The sequence below is a fragment of the Anomalospiza imberbis genome, chromosome 25 (genome assembly GCF_031753505.1).
Source record: "Anomalospiza imberbis isolate Cuckoo-Finch-1a 21T00152 chromosome 25, ASM3175350v1, whole genome shotgun sequence".
Classification (NCBI taxonomy): Eukaryota; Metazoa; Chordata; class Aves; order Passeriformes; family Viduidae; genus Anomalospiza; species Anomalospiza imberbis.
Window position 1 is genome coordinate 2,141,812 of NC_089705.1, and position 20,046 is coordinate 2,161,857.

At 61.8% G+C, this 20,046-nt stretch overlaps 1 protein-coding gene across 1 annotated transcript in view; it reads right to left on the reverse strand.

Annotated features, from left to right (window-relative positions):
- Positions 1–14,087, reverse strand: part of FOXO6 (forkhead box O6) — a 34,906-nt gene extending 20,819 nt beyond the window's left edge. The window contains exons 1-2 of the mRNA XM_068172700.1: positions 13,720–14,087; positions 12,609–13,595 (exon numbers count right to left, since the gene is read on the reverse strand). Of these exons, the coding sequence (XP_068028801.1) occupies positions 12,609–13,037 (429 nt within the window). The 5' untranslated portion in view covers positions 13,038–13,595; positions 13,720–14,087. The remainder of the gene's footprint in view (positions 1–12,608; positions 13,596–13,719) is intronic.
- Between the last annotated feature and the right edge of the window lie 5,959 nt (positions 14,088–20,046).

Here is a 20,046-nt window from a genome sequence, read left to right on the forward strand (position 1 = left end):
GGGGGACACTGAGGCACAGGGGTGGGGGAGCAGCAGGGCAGTGGTCGCAGGGGTAGCCGCTCTCCATCCCCTGCCCGTGCCACCCCCAACCCCTGGCAATACTGCAGGTGACAAACCCCCCTCTGTCCCACCCCAGTGGCCCGGCCAACCTATGGCCCCACCCACAGCACCCCCAAAGCCATGCTGGGAGGAACTGGGGGGAGCAGGGTGGGGAGGGGCTCTGCTGGAGTCTGCTGCCATGAATCACTCAGGGCACGAGGACAATTGCTGGAGCCCCCAGTTCACTCTCCCCACGCAGGAGCAGGATTTGGGCTGTGGGGAGGGCTGGGGACAGGGAGAGGGGTCCAGGGACCACTGCTGGCCCTGTCTCCCCAGGGTTGTGTCACCATGGTGTGCCTCAGTGAGGCAGGAGGAGACCCCAGGCATCTGTCCCCTGCTGAGGAGCCACCTCAGCATCTTGGCTGGGGGGGTCCTGCCCCTGATCCCTGCAGCTGGGTACCTTACTGGGACCTTGTTGGTTAAACTGGGAGCTTTGGGGAGCCCGACTGGGCCCCCTGCAAGCAGCTCCTTCCCGGCTCTGCACCCCACACTGCGCAGTCCATACCCCAAATCTGCCAGCTATGCACCCCACACTGCCCAGTCCATACCCCAAATCTGCCAGCCCTGCACCCCACACTGCCCAGTCCATACCCCAAATCTGCCAGCTCTGCACCCCACACTGCACAGTCCATACCCCAAATCTGCCAGCCCTGCACCCCACACTGCACAGTCCATACCCCAAATCTGCCAGCTCTGCACCCCACACTGCACAGTCCTGCACCCCAAATCTGCCAGCTCTGCACCCCACATTGCACAGTCCATACCCCAAATCTGCCAGCTCTGCACCCCACACTGCACAGTCCTGCACCCCAAATCTGCCAGCTCTGCACCCCACACTGCACAGTCCATACCCCAAATCTGCCAGCCCTGCACCCCACACTGCACAGTCCATACCCCAAATCTGCCAGCTCTGCACCCCACACTGCACAGTCCTGCACCCCAAATCTGCCAGCCCTGCACCCCACACTGCACAGTCCATACCCCAAATCTGCCAGCTCTGCACCCCACACTGCACAGTCCTGCACCCCATATCTGCCAGCCCTGCGCCCCACACTGCACAGTCCTGCACCCCAAATCTGCCAGCCCTGCACCCCACACTGCACAGTCCTGCACCCCAAATCTGCCAGCCCTGCACTCCAGCCTTCCCACAGCCCTGCACCCCACATCTCCCCAGCTCACTGCCCAATCCCCAGCTGTGGGGCCATCCCAAGACCGACATGGGTACAGAGAGGTGTCGCTGACCACGGGGATGGGCACAGAGGTACCTGTCCAGACCCCATCCTGGTGGTAACCCCATGTCCCGCCACAGTGGATCCCCACCTCAAAGCCCCCCAGTCCGTGACAGTCTCAGCACTGGCAGAGGGACCTGGCAGGAGCCTCCTGTTCCTTGGCTGGTGCACTCAGGCTCCAGGATGGAGGGAAAACAGGAGAGGGTCAGCCAAAAAATCTGCATGGGGGGTGAGCAGATCCTGCCGGGATCCCAGAACTGCCTGGCCTGGAATGGGCAGTGAGAAATCTCAGCCAGGAAGTCCTGGCACGTGGGAGGACACCTGAGAACATGCTGCTGGGAATCTGGGAATGTGGGAATCCGGGAATCCTCACCCCATGGCAGCAAGGAACAGCACTGCACCCTCAGAGCCATCTGGGATCCATCCCAACTACTGCTGCTGGTGTGCCATGGGCCAGGGGCTCAGGGCTTCCCCCAGTGACACGAGTGACACCCCATAACCCAGAGAGCACTGAGGGACCGGGAGGCAGAGCCAAGCACATCAGGACTTGTGGGCATTGGCACAGAGTCCCAGCAAAAGAGCGTCCCAGTGCTCAGAGTGCACTGGGCTGACTGGGAAACCCCCCGAGGGGAAGGTAGCAGTGCCCCAGTCTCGACTCCAAGGTGTGGAGCTCTCCCAGGAGGAGATGTGTGGGGCAGAGGCAGTGGGTGCGGGTATGGGGACAAGCACAGGGGGTTTTCTCTGTGTGGGGGTTCAGGGTGCACAGGATGGCAGGAAGGGCATGGGGGAGGGAGTCCAGGCAGGTGGGGTGCAGGCTGCAGGGTTTGGGGGCAGCATGCAGGGTAGAGTGTGCAGGTTTTGGGGAGCACGGAGCAGAGATCAGGGAGCACAATACATGCTGAAAGGAGGAGAGTGCAGTTCTGGGGTGCACAAGTGAAGGTTTGGGGAGCAGAGTGAGGGGTGCATGGCATAGGGAGCAGGTGCAGGACTGGGTGCAGGCTTTGGGGAGCAGAATGAGGGGTGCAGGATGCACGTTCTGGGGTGCGGAGTGTGGGAAGCAAGGCATGGAGCGCGGGGTGTAGGATTAGGGCTGCAGGTTTGGGGAGCAGAGTGGGGGGTGCATGGCATGGGGAGCAGGTGCAGGATAGTGGGTTCAGATTTTGGGGAGCAGAATGGGGGATGCTAGGTGCAGTTTTTGGGGTGCAGGGTGGTGGCCTGGCACAGCACAGCCCTGCAGGGAAGCTCATGCCAACAATGCAGCCCCTGCGTGCCTGGGGCCGACATTCCTGCCACTCCCAGCTATGCCCCCCACACCCCACACCCCACCCTCCCACTCCCCACTGCTGCAGGGCTGTGGGTGCCCAGGCCTGCCCCGCCGTGCCGGGGCAGGCTGTGGTGCCCTGCCAGCCCTGCTGCTGCGTGCCAAGCCTGGCACAGCTCCCCGCTGCTGCTGCGCCTGCCCCAGCCACGTCTCCAGCTGCCTGGCACCCTGTCCCCAGCCCCTGCCCCGTGCCACCTGCCTGGCACCCTGTCTCCAGCCCCTGCCCCGTGCCACCTGCCTGGCACCCTGTCCCCAGCCCCTGCCCCGTGCCACCTGCCTGGCCCTGCTCCCCAGGGCTGCCCGTGGGGCTCTGCCCAGCGCTGCTGCCAGAACGTGAGGCACAATGGGCACAACCACGAGGAAGTGGTGGGTCCCAGGGCTTGGGTGGGCACTGGGTGGTCCCCACATGTGAGCAGAGGTTTGGCATCCCCAGGGAAAGGGTAGCACAGGGAGGAACTCAGCATCCTCTGCCTGGTACCCGCAGTGCTGGGGACACGCTGCCACAGGAGTCAGCCAGGAGCTGCCTGCCGTCCTGCTTCTCCTATTTTCCTTAAAAACATGAAATTCGGTGGGAAGAGGAGCTATCCCCCAGTCCCACAGTCAGCTCCCACTTTCACCTGTGAACTCCACTGCCACACACACTGTCACCACACGGAATCATCCCAACAGGACCCAAAATTAATCCCTGCGACAGAACAGAGCCGATTTTAACAAGCAGCGCCATCACTGTGTTACACCTCGGCAAGGGTGTGAACAGAAACCCTGAAAAAGAGACTCCTTGTCTTGGCTTTTTTTGTTTTCCCTTCAGCACACAGGTAATAGCCAAGAATGGGCAAACCCTCTTTTAATGGACTCTTAATAATGCTGTAATTTCCCTTTGCACGGAAAGTTTTCCAAACAGTCAAAGATTCAAAACAAAGCAATGATTGTTCCTATTAGCATTAAATTCTACTCTGGGAGAGAGAATAAATCAAGCAAGGGGATTCAATTCAAAACAGAACTATAAAAAATCCAATAATGATTTTTTAATATTAATAAGAAAAATATATTGTTATGCACCCTTAGCATTTAAACTTCTAATCCAATCAGCGCAAAGTGCAGAGATAAATCACAGCCTTGGAGGAGAAGGGAACAACCATCAAGCAGGCAGCAATAAAATGCTGTCTTACATCCCTGGGACAGGCATAGGTTTGACAGTCTGGAAAAAAAAGCCAAAATTTATAAGTCTGTCGCTCCACGAGGTTGTGAATTCCTCCCCTGCATCCCACACACACATTGCACCTGAGGCAGGGAGGCGAGGCTAGCTCTGGATGCAGGGAGGAGATGATGGCCAGTGTCCTGGCTGCCCAAACCTGGTGTGGCTGGGCAGGGACGGGCACCTGCCCATCTTCATCCTGCTGGAACCCACTCCCAGCAGCCAGCAGAGCTCCAGCCGGCTGTGCCGTGGGATGGGACCACTCCCAGTGCCCTGCAGCCACCGCAAGAAGCAGCCACTGCTAAAGGAGGTCACGGCATGGTCCTAAGTACGTCGCACTCCCGCTCTCCCTGGCTCTCCCGTCGCTGGATGTTTCTAACCCTGCACTATCAAACACACCCAACAGCCCGGCCGGGCTCCGGGCATGCCCCAAACCTCACGGTGCCATGGTGTGGTGCCCACTCCCCCAGCATCCACAGATGCCAGTCTGGAGCCAGGGGTGTCCCCACACGCCCCACTGCCCATCCCTGTGCAGGGATGCCGGGCAGCCCTTCCCATCTGCTGGCAGTGCCCAAAAGCGCGTGGCCATGCGCGCTCCCGCACATCGCTGCGGGGCTGGAAGATGCCCTGGGCTTTGCCAGGGTCACAGTCCGGGAATGACCTGGCCAGGCTTCCCACGGCTCCCGCCGTGCCATCCCCGCTGAACTCGTTACGGACAATGGCACCGGCGTCCACCCGGGCTCCGCTCCCTGATTTATCGCCACAGGGGCCAGCAGCGAGCCGGGACGAGCGGCGAAATGCCACGCAAGGCGGTCAGAAAGCCTCAGCTCCCCCTGGGTTCCCCCAGACCCCGAAGCTCGGTGCTCCTGCCGAGCGCAGCGCCGTGCGAGGGGAGGGAAATGCCGAGCACCGGCAGCTGGCGGCCCCAGCCATGCGACAGCCGAGGACAAAAGCCATCTCAGCCATGCAGGGAGTTCCCGGCCGTCTGGCAAACTGCTGACGCCACCAAGCAGGGCGAGAGGGCGTTTGGGGACAGGGGGCCGGACACGCTGCTCCTGCTCGGGAGCACCCCGGAGCCTCGTCCCCGCCGGCTCCCAGCTGCTGAGCTCCTGGGAGAGGCTGGGGAGGGGGGAGAGGATTAATCACACCTATTACAAGTCCAAACTTGACACATTTCGGGGCGTTTCTGCTCCGCTTTCCCTTCAGATGGTTTGGGCAGAGGGTTGGGGAGCAGGTGCCAGGCTCATCTGCAGGCTCCCAGCCTGGCACTGCATGGGTCCCAGTGGCACCCTGTCCTAGGGTAGGAAAGCTGTCCCCAGTGCCCTCCTGGCACTGTGCAATGTATTTTAAGGAAAAAAAAACAGGGCTGAGGTGGGCACACATCATCAGCCCAGCCTGATGGATGCACTGAGAGCATCGGGCTCATGGGCTGCTCCAGCCAGAGGGTGGCCTGCAGGCTCAGCCCTCCTGTGGGGCACCCACTGAGGCCCGGGGTGGGGGGACCCACGTCCTACCACCCCCACATTGCCCTGTCACTCCTGCGAGTCTGGCTGCTGGAGGGGATGCCAGCGAGCCCTGGGGCAGCACAGTCACCAGTGCATGTGGCCAGGACTGGAAAGTGCTTGGGGACCTGGAACGTGGGCAGTGCCACCACTGAGAGCAGTCCAAGGCCTTCCCTTGGTGCTCCCAGCAAGACCTGGCACCCTGGCACGCAGCAGCCATCCCCTGTGCATTCCTTGCGGGCCCCAGCAGCTCCAGGGCTGGGCACGGAGCTGGCACAGCCCCACGAAAGCCCATCTCCTCCACACCCCAGGGCTGGCCTGGCCGCAGCCTCCTCCCAATCCCGCAGGAGGTGAGCCAGACTCCCCGGGAGACACCGCGGCTGCCCCGAGGAGGGCAAGGCAGCGGGCAGTGCCAGGCTGCCCGGGTTCCCCGAGGGGCTGTGGGAACCAGGATGTGCTTCCCAGGGGTCGCCCACAGCCTGACCAGAGCTACCCTCATGGGGCAGGCGAGCAAAGGGGATTTTGGGGAGAGGGGGGGTGAACTTTTGAACCCACAGGCAGGAGATCAGTGCATTACCTTAACGCGAGTTAAAAATAACCGTCTCGTCTCTCGAAATGAGCCTGTCTGCAATTACAGCTTGGCATGTCTGCTCTGGAGCGTCCCCGCGCTGGCACCGCGCCAGGCGCCTGCCAACAACCCTTGCCTTTCTTCTCCTCCGTGCCACTGCCTCTTTTATTTCTGGGGGGGTGTTTTGTGTGGTTTTGAATCGGTGGGGCTTTTCTTGCCCCCGTCCCAAGTACATCAAAGGTGGCTGCTCAGTGCCCCAGCCTGGGTCACCCCACCCACCCACACACAGCCTTCAAAAGCCCCCAGTGCCTGCGCCCCGAAGCACAGTCACCTTGTGTCCCCAAGGACATACTGTCCCCAAGGTCCCTGAGGACAGGGGGACACTGCCACCAGTCCATGCTGCCAGGAGGGAGGTGCAGCGGTCACCAGGAGCCAGCCCGAGGTGTTGGAGGGTCCCTCCCGTGCTGCCCTGGCACACCTGACGTGCATCTTCCCGCAGGACGTGGGCTGAGCGCGCGTGGGGAGCCTGGCACAGCCCGGGCACAGGCACAGGGACACACGAGGGAACACATGAGGGAACACATGAGGGAACACTTGCCCAAAGAGACTGCAGGTGCCTGGCAGCATCGCTACCTGCACCCCCTGGGATCTGCCCAGCCCCACGGACAGGTGTCTGTCAGCACCAGGGTACCGGGTGGAGCCATCCCACTGCCAACATCCTGGGCTGTTTGGGAAACCTCCTTGGCCCTACAGGCCCCAGGGAGCAGGACCTGGGCTGCATCCCTGGCTCAGTGCATACAAAGTGCCACCAACCCCAGTGGAAAAGACCAAGGACCACCCCGCCCCAAGCCCTGCTGGGCATGGAGGGATGCACAGAGTGGCACTGGGGTCCTGGGGAGGGGAAGAATGAGTCCCTTGCTGACAAAGTGGACACCAGCCACACAGACCCCAATATCAGCCCCATTCTGCTGCTGACACCCACCCCACAGGACAGCAGCAGTCGCAGGGGTGGACATCTCCTCGTGGAAGTTGTCCCTGCCCATGGCAGGGGGTTGGAACAATATGATCTTCAAGCCCAAACCAGTCTGATTGTGATTCTGTGACACCTCCCAGCAGGCAGCAGCCGGGGATGCCCCGGGATGCTGGAGCATCTCTACTGGGAGGGAAGGAACCAGCCTGCCTTGGGGGTCCCCGGGCTCCCCGCCCAGCGCCGGGTGCCTCCTCCTCCTCCTCCTCCTCCTCCCTGCAGCGGGTGAAAGCGAGCTTTGTGCCGGGGCTTTCAGTTCCCCTGGCTGGCACCCGGCCAAGGCACCACATAATAATGAACAGATGCTGTCCAAAATGAGCCTCAGCGGCAGCCAGGCGAGCCTCCGCGTGTCCTTCCGTAACCCAAAGTGCCTTTCACCTCGGCACTAATCAGGCACCTTCACTGGGAGCCGGCAAGTGTCGGGATAATTAAAAGTAATGGGAGCCGGGAGCAGGGAGCCCACCGTGCTGGGTGCAGGGACAGGGGGGCAGCTGCCTCCCTACAGGCAGGGTCGGGGTGCAGTGGGGTGTCAGGGTGAGGGGAGACCCACACCCAGCTCCAGAGCATCCCTTGGGGAGACCCAAGGACATGGTGGCTGTGAGGCCTGGGATGAACCCCAGGGATGGAGGGGGCAGCCTGGGGATGGGGGTCCAACCATGCCCAGACCCTGTTGATGCACGGGGAGGGGACATTCATCCCCTTCCTGTCAATTCCCTGCAAGGACCCAGAGGTGACAGGTGTCCAACACCACTCCTTCAGTCCCAAGGACCTCCCACTGCCAGCAGCATTCCAGGGAAGGAAGCCTGGCCAAGGAGCCCCAGCTCACTCCCAAAACACACCTGGCCCGACCCACAGCCTCCCAAAAAAAATATTTACAAGGCTTTTTAATCGCAAAATCCATTTTCAAGCCCAGGATGCTGGTACTCCTCCCACCCCAGCACCAGGAAACAGAGGAAGGGATGCACACAGGGATCCAGGGGGAAGGATGGTGAGAATGCCAGGCTGCAAGCGCTCTTCTAGTCCACAGGATCTTAACTGTAGTTTATATTCCAGTGGTTATTAAAAATAAAGGGGGGAGTAGGGGGAGGAAGCTAAGAGCAGAGCAAGCTGTTCATTTGGAGCCTTTCCCTGGGGTTTAATAAAGCCCCACTCGCTTCTGTAGTATCATTTTTATGCTATCATAAAGCCGGACCATTTAGCAGGTTTGTGTTACTTCAGCAGTTAGCGCTGCATGAGAAGCGATTCCAGAAGAAGGGAGAGAGGGAAAAGAAAAAAGAAAAAATTAGAAGATGAAAACCTCCAAAAGGAGAGAGCAAACTGAGGTGGGAAGGAGGAAAGGGGATTCTTCCCAGCCACAGCAGCAGCAGCACTGCAGCACATCGGGGAATGTGAGTGGGCTCCACCATCCCTGGGTGAAGCCTGGGGACACCCCGCTGCAGCCCCGTGGTACTGAAGGGTCAGAGACCCCAGCCCAGCATCCAGAGGGACCCTGCCTGCAATGGGAAAGAGTTGAGGGGGTCCCCTCACACGAGGGCATCCCGGGGATGTTGCACCTGTGGGGACAGGAGAGCCAGGGTGGCTTTTCCAAGTGTGGTGTGGAGCTGGAGCAGAGGGGTTCCCCGAGGTGAAGAAGCCAGCAGCTCCCCCAGCCATACGTGCTCCTGGGGCTGACCGGGCACTCCCAGCCCAGGGCAGCCCAACGGGGAGCATCGGGCTCTCCGTGCCGCTGGAAAAATCTCCTTATATGGCGAGGATGGGATCCGTGACAGAGCTGAGCCCGGCCAAAGTGCCCCAAGGGGAGCCCTGAGCGGCCAGCCCGCACTCAGCCGGGCTCCCGGGGCTGTGCCCGCCCCGAGCTGGGCGCTACCCACACTGCTAATGCAGCACAAACAGGAGCCATCCTGATGTGCACCCCCAGAGCCAGGTCACCCCATCCTCCCTGTGACTGCCCCCTTCACTGCTGTGCCACCCCCAGTGGCAGCACCCACGCCCTCGTGGCTCTCGGGCTGCCCTCCCGGAGAGGAGAGCCATCCCCATCGGTCCCAGGCGATGGGTTGGAGCCTCGCCAGCCACACTGGGCAAGGCTCCAGAGACACTGTCCCCATCCAAGAGGGGAAGGGCAGGGGGTGGCACCAGTGAGAGAGGCACAGAGCCAGGAGCTGCTCCCTGGAAGGATCCTCCGGGGTGCCCGGCAGGACCCTCCCCCTTGGCCATAGCTCAGGGGTTCACAGAGCTGCAGGGAGGGGAAGCAGCCTGGTACCCAGACCCCCAAATCCTCAAGCAGCAATGAGAATTCTGACCACACTGCCACTCACACACCATTTCCACACCTTTTTCTGCCCAATTCATTTCTGTTCTGCCCTGCGGGAGGACAGTGTCACTTGGCAGGGGGGTGTCTCTGCATGGCAGCCCCCAGCAGTCCTGGCCCCCATGCCAGGCACGGCCGACCCGGCAATATAAACGAGGAGGAGGTGGAGGGAAGGCTGAGAAATTAAGGTTTTCAGCTTTGTCAGAGCCGCATCAAACAGGCATCCACCAGCTGATGGCTTGATTGTTATATTTTGGATGTCAAACCGGAGCAAGCCGAACCCTTTAAAATGCATCAGTGCCGCTGCCTTTCTGACGGAGGGTGTTGGTTTCCCATTAACAAGAGGAAAGCGTGAGCTGGAGCAGAAAACTTCAAGCGCTTTAGAATTGATAAAATAACAACTCCCTAATTAAGCAGAACTGTCAGTCAGCGGGCGCCCGCTGCCCTGCGTCGGGGAGCAGCGGCAGCAGCAGCAGCTCCTGGTGCACAAGCCCAACAAGCCAGCTCAGCCCGTAGGGGATGCACTTCCCGAGGATCAGCAGCCAGAGCATCCCCACTGTGCTCCCCATCACACCCAGACAGGTTCTGGTCCTGGTCCCAGGCTGGGCACGGCCAACGTGTTTGGGTTCTGTCCCTCAGTCTGCCTCACCATGAATGATGTGGCTGCCCCTGGATCCCTGGAAGTGTCCAAGGCCAGGTGGAATGGGGCTTGGAGCAACCTGGGATAGTGGAAGGTGTCCCTGGCCGTGGCAGGGGGTGGAATGGGATGAGGATGAGCTTTGGGGTCCCTTCCAACCCAAGCCATTCTGGGAGTCTATGATTTTATGAAACCACGTAATGCAATGCGCAGCCTGGTGGGGAAGGAGAGGCCTGACCCAAAATGCAACTCCTGCCAACAGACTTCCCTTTCAAGAGACAACCACCAGCCTGGGGCATACATTCCTGATGGACACATCAGATACCACAGCCAGCTGCACATTCAGCATCCCCACTGCCAGCTGGATGCAGGGAGGGGTCCACCTGTGAAGGTCCCTCCAGTGCTGGCACAAGGCAGAGAGGGTTTGGAGAAGTCAAGAGTGGGATTTGAAGTGTTCAAGGCCGGGTTGAACGTAGCTCTGGGCACCCTGGTCTAGTGGAAGGTGTCCCTGCCCATGGCAGGGGGTGGGACGAGATGAGCTTTAAGGTCCCTTCCACCCAAAGCATTTCATGATCCCATAAAGTCCTGCCAGAGCAGCAGCACAGCCGATGCCCGTGGGCATGCTGGGCCCTCAGACCCCACCATCCTGCTGTGTCCAGCACGGAGAGGCTGTGAAGGAACCAACCAAAGAAGCAGCCAAGACCTCCCTCCGACTCTGGCAGTGAAAAGCTGAAGCCCTGCCATGCTTCTCCCACGCCTGGGGCCACAGGGAAAACCGACTGCCCAGCACCCTGGGGACACCCAGAGGAGGGGACACCGAGGGGGCACTGGGGCAGGGAACAGCCAGGAGGGACCACAGGCAGTGGGGAAGGTGTTTAACCCCTGACATGCTGGTGTCTGATGAAACCACCAGGCAAAGAGGGTCTCTGCTTCTCACTCAGGCTGTTGCCAGTCCTCGCAGTGCCAGCTCCAGCTGGGCACTGGGCACTTGCAACACCAGGAGAGGCTCCAGGGCACCCCTGGGTGGGCAGGGCACTTCAGGGGACAGCCCTCAGTCCAGCTGGGGGGTTCAAATCCCAGTGCAAACCAGGGCTCAAGGAAGGCTGCCAGGAGGGAAGCAGCCCCAGCAATGCAGCCCAGGCAGCAGAGCCACCTGCCCAGAGCCCAGGCAGAGCCACGGCAGAGGAGCTCCAAGCCAGAGGGGGCCAGGAAAGGGGAGAGCACCCCATGATGGGGCGCACACAGGGGAGCCCACCTGAGCAAGCAGCCCCTGAAAATGACCCTGGTGCCCAACAGCAGCTGGACTCTGAGCCTGTCCTCCCCCCTTGCACACCACGCAATGTGAAGCCCCCAGTGACACGTGTGACTGCCTGGGAATCCCTTCACTCCTCATCGCAGCCCTGCCAGCCCCCTGACACATCTCCAGACCCCATCAGTGCATGGCCCCTGCTGTCCCCATGGTGTGCGAGCACTGAGAGACCCTTTCCGCCCAGGCTGCGCAAAAAGGGTCTCTCAATGGCCAGGTGGAGGTTGGAGAGGCCCCACACAGGCACCACCTCCTGCCACCTCCACAGCCCTGGCACCCTTCCCGCACCAGGGGGACACCAGCTGCCCTCAGCCCACTCATCAGGAGTGGGTGCCCAGCCTCCACACAACAGCAGCTCCTGGATACAGGTGCCATATAATCCAGCCTTCCTGCCCCAAAAGAGCCCAGTTTGCACCCAAGAACGACCCCCGAGGTGGGCTGGATCTAGCTGCCCCCAGCAGAGCCAGGACACGCGTGCCAGGGCCACTAGGCTGGTGTGGGAGCCCCCGGAGCCTGGTAACACACTAATCACACCGGAGGTGACAGGGCTTAGGGGAGGACTTAAGAGAAACTGGCTCCTTTTTACTGACACCATCTGGACACAGCCGATCTCTTCTCCCTCTTCAGTGCAGAGCCCAGGCAGAGGGGCAGGGGCCGGGGTGACCCCAGACCCAGCACCCTCTGTGCCCTCGCCGCTGCCATGGATCCCCAGCTCGCAGCGACAAGCAGGGAATACTGCCTGCGCCAGGGAATCCTCAGGAGCCCACAGTGCCAGGCGAGCACAGAGCCGGGGAATGCCAGCTTGGAGCCGCGGGGACCGTGTGCTGCCTGCCTGGCCCCCCGGGTGGGGGACGCGGCCCCGGAGAAGGCGGGGGCTGAGCCAGCGGGGACGCACTGGGTAAAAGCCAGTGCGGAGACAGCTGCTCGGGAACAGCCCGCCCTCCGGCTGTCCTGCCGGCCACGCCACCGGCACGCGGGGACCCGGCACGGCCGGCGTCCCCACAGGCAGGGCCAGGAGAGCCGTGGCGGTGGGGTTATCTCTCACTGAACCGCGGTAGTTGGGGTTGGCACTCGCTGGCTCACCGGAGAGAGCCGCCCGCGACCCCGCTGCCTGTCGCCATCCCTCGCCCTGACCTCCCGGGGCGACGGCGGCACCGCTCCGACCCTCAGCCCGAGGCCGGCGGGTGACACAGGGACAAGCTCACCCCGGTTCCAAAACACAACACCACGAAGCACCGGCTCTCCCCAAAACTTGACCGAGCCCTTATCTCCCCAGCTGTGAGGACGGCGGGGATCCCCCCCAACCTCCCCGCCAGGACCAAGCTCCGGCTGCCCCGGGAGAAAGCGCCAAGCTCCGGCACACCTTCGGGAGAGAGGGCAAAGTTGCGCCGGGGTTGGGGTCAGGGGGTCAGGTACCTTCCAGCCGGCGGAGCTGTTGCTGTCTCCTTTATCCTTAAAGTAGGGGACGTATCGCACCATCCAGTCGTAGATCTGGGAGAGGGTGAGGCGCTTCTCCGGCGAGCTCTCGATGGCTTTGGTGATGAGGTCGGCGTAGGAGAGGTTGCCCCAGGCGTTGCGCCGGGAGGTCTTGGCCTTGCGGAGCTGCCCCACATCCGCGCCGGGGGGCGGCGGTGGAGCGGCGGCGACTCTGCGCTCCACCGGGGCCGCCGCGTTCTCGGCTCCGTCCCCGCCGGCCGCCAGCGACGGGGTTCCCCCCGCGCCCCCATCTTCCTCCTCCGCCGCCAAGTCGGGGTGGGGGAGAGGCCAAGTGCAGGAGCGGGGACGGCTCTGCGGCTCGAAATCCGGGTCGATCTCCACCTGATGCGCCTGGAGCTTTTCTTCCATGGTCGCCTCCCCGCTGCCACCCCACAGCCCCCCCTCGGAGTTACGGGCGGTTTCCACCCAAAAAAACCCCAAACACACAACAAAAAACCCAAAATCTCGAGAGGGAGAGGAGTGCGAAGGCGGGCTCCCTGCCCGGCTGGAGGGGAGAAGGGAAGGAGGAGCCGCTCGGTGCGCGGGTCCTGGCGGGGGGAGCCCCGAGTCCGGGGGAGCCCCGGGTCCGGCGGCTTTAGGAGGCGGCTGCGTCCGGCGCCGCGCCGGGAGCGCCCAGCCGGGGGACACGCTGCATGGTCCTCGGCCGCCTTTCCAGTTCGGGCCGAAGCGGGGGAGTGTTTTTTGGTTCGGATTTGGTTTTGGTTTGGTTTTTACCAGCCGCGGAGCTCCGGTGCGGTTCCCGGCTCAGTAGCCAGCGGGGCGGCTGCGGGCGGGCAGGGCGCGGGGGCGGCCGCATCCATCGGGCTGGCGGCGCGGTCAGGCAGCAACAGATGAACCGGAGCGAGCGGCGGCGGGCGGCATCCTCGGCCGGGGACAGGCGGGCTCCGGGGCCGGGCGGCGGGGCACCTAAGCGGGGAGAAGCGGGACGGAGATAGTGGGGAGCCCTCGGCGCGGCGGGCGCAGTCTCCCGCGGGCGGCCCGGCGCTAGGTCCGGCGGCGCGGCGGAGCCATGCTGGCGGGCGGCACGCACCTGACAGCGCCGGCGAGGGCGGCGGCGGGCGGCTCCCGCCCCTACGCCCCCCCGCTCCGCTTCAGCGGCCGCGCACCTGCCCGCCGCCGCCGCCGCCGCCGCGCTGCCGCCACGGCGCGGGCGGGCCACATGCTGGGGCGGCCGCGGCTCGCTCGCTCGTTCTCTCGTTCTCTCTCTCGCTCCCTCCTTCCTTCCCTCCCTCCGCCGTGCCCGTTCCCGAATGCGGGCGCCGCCGTGACACAGGGGGAGGGCCCGGAGGGGCGGGGGAAAGGCGGGGGAGGGGAGTGCCCCCGCGCCTCGCGGGGCAGCGGCGGGGCGGGACGGAGCGGAGCGGAGAGCCCCGGCACGGCGCTCCGGCACCGCGCTGCCCCCGCCCGGCCCGGGCCGCGACCCCCGCCCGGCCCCGCCGCGGCCCCACGTGCGCCCCGGGCGCCCCCCATTGTTGCCCCGGGCCGCCGCCGCCGCCTCATTGGCTGGAGGGGCTCGGCGGCCACGCCCCCCCGCCCGCTGATTGGATGGGCGCCGGCGGGACGCTCCGCGCGCGGGGGGGATGAATGGGGGGCGCGGCCCCGCCCCTCGGGTGACGTCACGGGTGCCGGCTGCATCCGCGCGTCACCCCGGGCAACGCGGCCGCGCGGCGGGACACGCCCCTTTACTACGGGCCACGCCCCCGTCCGCCTCGGCCACGCCCCCGCAGCGCTGTCGGGGAGACACCGAGCGGGCCCCGCCCCCCGAGGGGACACGCCCCCTTCGCACGGGCCACGCCCCCCGCCCACGTTGGGGGCGATCCCGACCCCGATGCCAATCCCGATCCCAATGCCGATGCCGATGCCGATGCCGATCCCGATCCCGATCCCGATCCCGATCCCGATCCCGATCCCGATCCCAGTCTACTCGGGGCCTGTCGTGCCCGCAGCCCGCGGGCCCATCAGCCGGGTGCCTTCCCGGTGCTGTCCCCACGGGCATGCGGTGACCCAGGGCTCGGACCCCCCTGGCCCGGCAGGGCGGCAGGACAGCGCTATTTCCTCCGGCTGGGGCGCGCTGCCGGCGCTGCCCAGCCACGCACAGCCCGACACCCACGAGGGTGCAAACCCCTCGTCGTGCGCCCACCCAGCACCCATGGGGACACTCCCCTGAGCCCTGCCCCCTGCATCCACCCCACTGCCTGCACCCCAACATCCCCCTCCCCACGCATCCGCTGGGGACACACTCTTGGCACTGCACGCACTGGGGACAGAGGTGTCCGCAGCAGCACTGTGTCCCCCGCCTTCGTCCCTTCCCCACCACCTCCGGGACCCTCCTGCCTCACACTGCCTGCTCTGCCCATCCCCACTGCAGACCCGTCCCTGCCCACCAGCCATGCCTGGGTAACGCTGTCACTGAGGTCCCTGCATCCTTTTGCTCTTTCTCACCCTTGGTGCCACCAGTTGTTCCTGTAACAGCTCTTCCACACCACAGTGACGTGCAATCCTGTTCCTGCAGCCCCATTCCTGGCCCAAAGAGACAGCCTGAGGTTACCCAAGCAACTGAGGAGCTGATGGTTCCAGCCTGGAAGTGCTCGGCCTGACAGCTCTAATAATATAATAAAGTATAATATAATCTAATAGATACAATATAATGTAATAAATATAATACAATATACAGGCGGGACTTGACAAGTGCTCTGTGTCACAACCCACAGTTGTGACAGTGACGGCTGCAGAGGCTCCAGCTGGCCCTGGAGGCACATCCCAGCAGCTGGGGGCCTGGAGGGCTGTGTTCCCTGACCCCCTGCCAGGCAGCTGGGGACCTGTTGGCCAAGCCCCACAGCTCCTGGTGTCACTGGTCTGGGGAGGCTCAGCCAGGCTGGCACCAGAGCAACCCACAGGAGAGACCTGACCCCAAAATCCCCTGACTGACAGTGCCCTGTGCCTCCCTCCTCCCCAGAGCATTCCTCCAGGGATCTATCCCAAATTTCCCTCGCTGTGGTTTACACCCATGACCTCCCTCCTCTGCTGTTCCCTCCTCTCTCTGCAGCCTTTTGCCCACTTGGAGCCCAGCGATGTTTTTTCCCTCACTCTTGCCTTTCTTAGTCAAAGCCCTCCCACATTTCTCACCCTCTCTCCCAGCCTTGTTTTCCCAGCCCAGCTCCTCAGGGCCGAGCGGAGCAGAGGGTCCCAGCCTTGCAGAGCCCTTCCCGTGGGTGCCTCTCCCTCCCGGTGCTGCTCCGTTCGTCCTCTGCTGCAGCAGGTGCCTCTTCCTGCCCTCACCCTCAGCCTCCTCACCCCTTGGGGATGGCGCTCAGAGCTCCCTGCCCATGCTGCCAGGTCACCCTGGAGCTTTAGCAGCTCCCAGTGCTGCAGAAACACGCTGGTCTTGCTCACCTGCTGCCTCAGTTTCCCTACCTGTACAGCAGGGCCAGCCCCTCCAGGCAGGCATGGCTGCTGGTGGGGAAGGTGACAGGTTGGACAGCTCTGTGGCTCCTCTCAACCAAAGCTGCTCCCATCCCATCCCTGGCTTGCCCAAGGCTCATCCCTGACCTCCTCACTCATGGATGCAGAGCAGCGCATTCCTGGGTGCAGGTGGCCCCATTCCTGCGTGCAAGGCACACCCAGCTCTGGGATGCCCAGAGGGGGAGGGTGAATCCTCTGCCCCCAGCAGAAACACGGGGCTGGCTCAGCCCCACTTCCCGAGCACCTGGGTAATGATCACTCACCCTCCTGGCAGCGGGCAGGAGCATCTCCAATCAGCCAGCTGCCCCTTGGAGCTGCAGCCCCGCTGCTCAGCCATGCCCCCCGTGGGCACTGACAGGCCAGGGGGCAGAGCTGGGGGGCACCAAGCTGACACCTCTGTCCCCCACACCCCAGGGTCCCCCTGCTCCCAGCTGCCCGATCCCAGATGCCAGGGGGGGCTCTGTGGGGTAACACCTGGAATTTCAGGGATCTTTCTGAGTCAATACCCTCCTACACCTCTCACCTGCTGCTCCAGCCCTGCTTTTCCAGGGCTGGGATGAGCATGGGCATAGAGGGCCAGATGAAAGATCAGAGCAGAGCAGAGCAGTCCAACCCCAGCAATCACTGCAGCAGTGAAGAAGGTGATGGGCAGTTGATGCTGCGGGGTCTGAGTACACAAATCTCCAACATCCTTGGGAAGGGTCGCAGTCTCAGGCCTGACAGAGTTCAGGCTGAGCCCCATCTCCCCCAGCACCTCTGGGCACAGCCAAGGCTTGGTGTCCTCACCTGGTGCTGGTGCCACCTCCCATCCCACGCCACCAGGCCAGAATCACAGAACCACAGAATCACAGAACCACAGAATCACAGAACCACAGAATTCACAGAATCCCTGGGTTGGAAGAGACCTTCCAGACCATCAAGTCCAGCCCAGTCCCAGCACCTCAACTCAAGCCTGGCACCCAGTGCCACATCCAGGCTTGTTTCAAACACACCCAGGGATGGTGACTCCACCACCTCCCCGGGCAGCCATTCCAGAACTTTATCACTCTTGCCGTGAAAAACAGCAGGATCTCCATCCGATTCCCACAACATCCCATGCAGACACCCTCTATCCTTCCCAGCTCCCTAGACTGACACCTGGGGGCTGTCCTGAAGCCCCCATCCCCTTCACCATCCCAGCAGCTCCGGGGTCCAGGGCAGAGCCCCAACAAGCAGCAGCTGAGCAGTCCTTGAGTGGGAGGAAGCACCAAGACAGCCCCAGCAGAGTGCAAGGCGCCTGCTCTGCTTTGAGAGGCAGAGCCACACGTGCAGCACGTCCTGTGAAATGAAAATTCCCCCAGATGCTAATTTGGGCCGTGGAAATGCCACGTGTGACGCTCCCGCGCCGCTTCCTCCCCGGGATGTGGTGGCGCGAGGAGATCTCAAGCAGTGCCTATTAAAAAGTACTTTCATGGAACATAAAGTGGAAGTTAAGTGAAGGAAATGATAAAGTCAAAATGAAATATTTTTACTTTCCTGAAATGAACTTCGTGTTTTGACATGAGCGGAATAAACATTTTGACACTGCTGAAACAAGAAAGTCAAAGTGATTCTGCGAGGCTTCTTCCCAGGAAAATGGCAGCGAGATCGACAAGTTCCCAGGGAAAGATTTGATTCCAATAAACCCCTGTTTTCTGATGGAAAGCCATTCCAGGGAGTCCCTCAGCCCCGTGCAGAGAACAGGTTTCCAGGTGAGACCAGCACCTGCCTCGCTCCCCAGAAGTGTACCAGGAAGGCAATCTGCCTTTATCCTGCTGGGAAACGGAGGGATGGGCTGGGATGGATGCACCTCAGGGCTGGATTCTCCACCGTCACACAAGGACTGATGCTGAACCCTCAGTCCATGCACGAGGCACAGGTGTCCAGCAGCAGCAGGGTTTGTCCCCTCTTCATGGACAGGATCAAGGTCACATTGTGTCAAAGCAAGGACGTCACACTGGGATTAAATTTTCATACATTTATTTGGGAAAATTTCAAGAGTTGGTTTTTTTTTTAGCTGAAAACTCAAATAATTGCATTTTGAATGGTTGGAGTTTTGTTGAAAACCAATAGATACTTTAAGAATAGTCTTATGTAGATGATGGCTTCATTTTTCATGTGGTTGGGTGGGAAATTGCTGACCAACCTTTGGCAGAAAATTTCCGATCACCCTTTGGTGCCCACTCCAGGTATTGGATTTTGCTCCAGAACAGCATTTAGGGAGGGAGAAATCTGTTCTTTAATAATAGCAATGCCTAATAATAGTTTTCAATGCTAATTCTTGGCAGCAATTCCATGTGATTAAACATCCCTTTGCTGCATAGAAAATGGTGCATGTCGTGCCACAAGTTCACTCACCCTCTGATCTCCCCTTCTGGCACAGCCACCATGGCCAAGCACGAGGGCAGGGAAATCTGCAGCCCAGCACACCATTCCCTGTCTCCACTGCAACAGGCTGCAGCAGCTCCTCTGGGCTCAGCATCACCCTGACACCTCACAGGCACTTGTCACAGTCCTTGTCACCTCAGGCAGAGCCCCCCAGTAGCCAAGGGAGGACCTCTGGGCAAGAGACCTTAGGGGATATTGCTGATTCCTCGCACTGGTGTCCCACAGGTGAGGGCATGAGGCTCAGGTTTCCAGCAGGGCCATGCCAATCCCTTTGGGAAGCATTTATCAGCAGCTGAGCTCCTTCAGGGCCCCCCTCCACTTCCCAGGTCTGTATGGAAGTGTTTCCCCATGTTCCTGGTGCTGCTGACCTGGAGGCAAACCCACCAGCATCATCCACCTCCCCCAGTGCCTCTCACTGGTGACCAAGGACAGACGAGGGGGGTGACGGGTGAGAGAGCAGGAGTGCCTGGGGGAGGTGGTGCTGTCAGTGCCACTGGGGAGGTTGGTCACCAGTGTGGGGGTGTGACAATGGGCCCTCAGCCCCAGCAGCCCTCCAGGCACTGCACCAGGGTGCTCAACATCCCTGCAGGATGGCATCCGTGCCAGAGGCTTGGTCAGCCCTGAATTTGGGGGATGGATCCCTCAGTCACAGCTTCTGCAGTACCTCCAGCCTCCCTTTGCATGTAGAGGCAGAGCACTCCTCTCCAGATTGCATGCTAATGAAGCATCCTGGAATCCCTGCGTGGTGGCTTCCTAGTTAGGCTCATCTGCCTGAGTGAACTGAAAACTGTTAAACACATTGAGTGTGTCAGACCAGATATTATCAGAAATAAGACTACCTTTCTCTGGCACCCGCAGCTCCCAGACACACAGCAAAGAGATATTTAAATCTTTTCCAGCTGTCTCCCATGTTTCCAGAGAGGCTCAGCTCTGACAGGTCTTTTAACCCCTTCCCTTCCCTTCCCTTCCCTTCCCTTCCCTTCCCTTCCCTTCCCTTCCCTTCCCTTCCCTTCCCTTCCCTTCCCTTCCCTTCCCTTCCCTTCCCTTCCCTTCCCTTCCCTTCCCTTCCCTTCCCTTCCCTTCCCTTCCCTTCCCTTCCCTTCCCTTCCCTTCCCTTCCCTTCCCTTCCCTTCCCTTCCCTTCCCTTCCCTTCCCTTCCCTTCCCTTCCCTTCCCTTCCCTTCCCTTCCCTTCCCTTCCCTTCCCTTCCCTTCCCTTCCCTTCCCTTCCCTTCCCTTCCCTTCCCTTCCCTTCCCTTCCCTTCCCTTCCCTTCCCTACCATTCCCTTCCCTGGCTGTATTTTGGTTTTCTCTCTCCTCTCCTGGGCTCCAGGAGTCCCTGCTGCCCTGGCCCCGTTCCCTGCCATCCCAGGGCTCCTCTCCACCAGCACCAGAGGTGTCTTCCAGCACCTTCCACCTCCACAGCCATCCCAGTGGGACCCAGCGCTGGCAGCCCCCCGTGCCCACATCCAGCCTTCTGCCCTCCAGTTT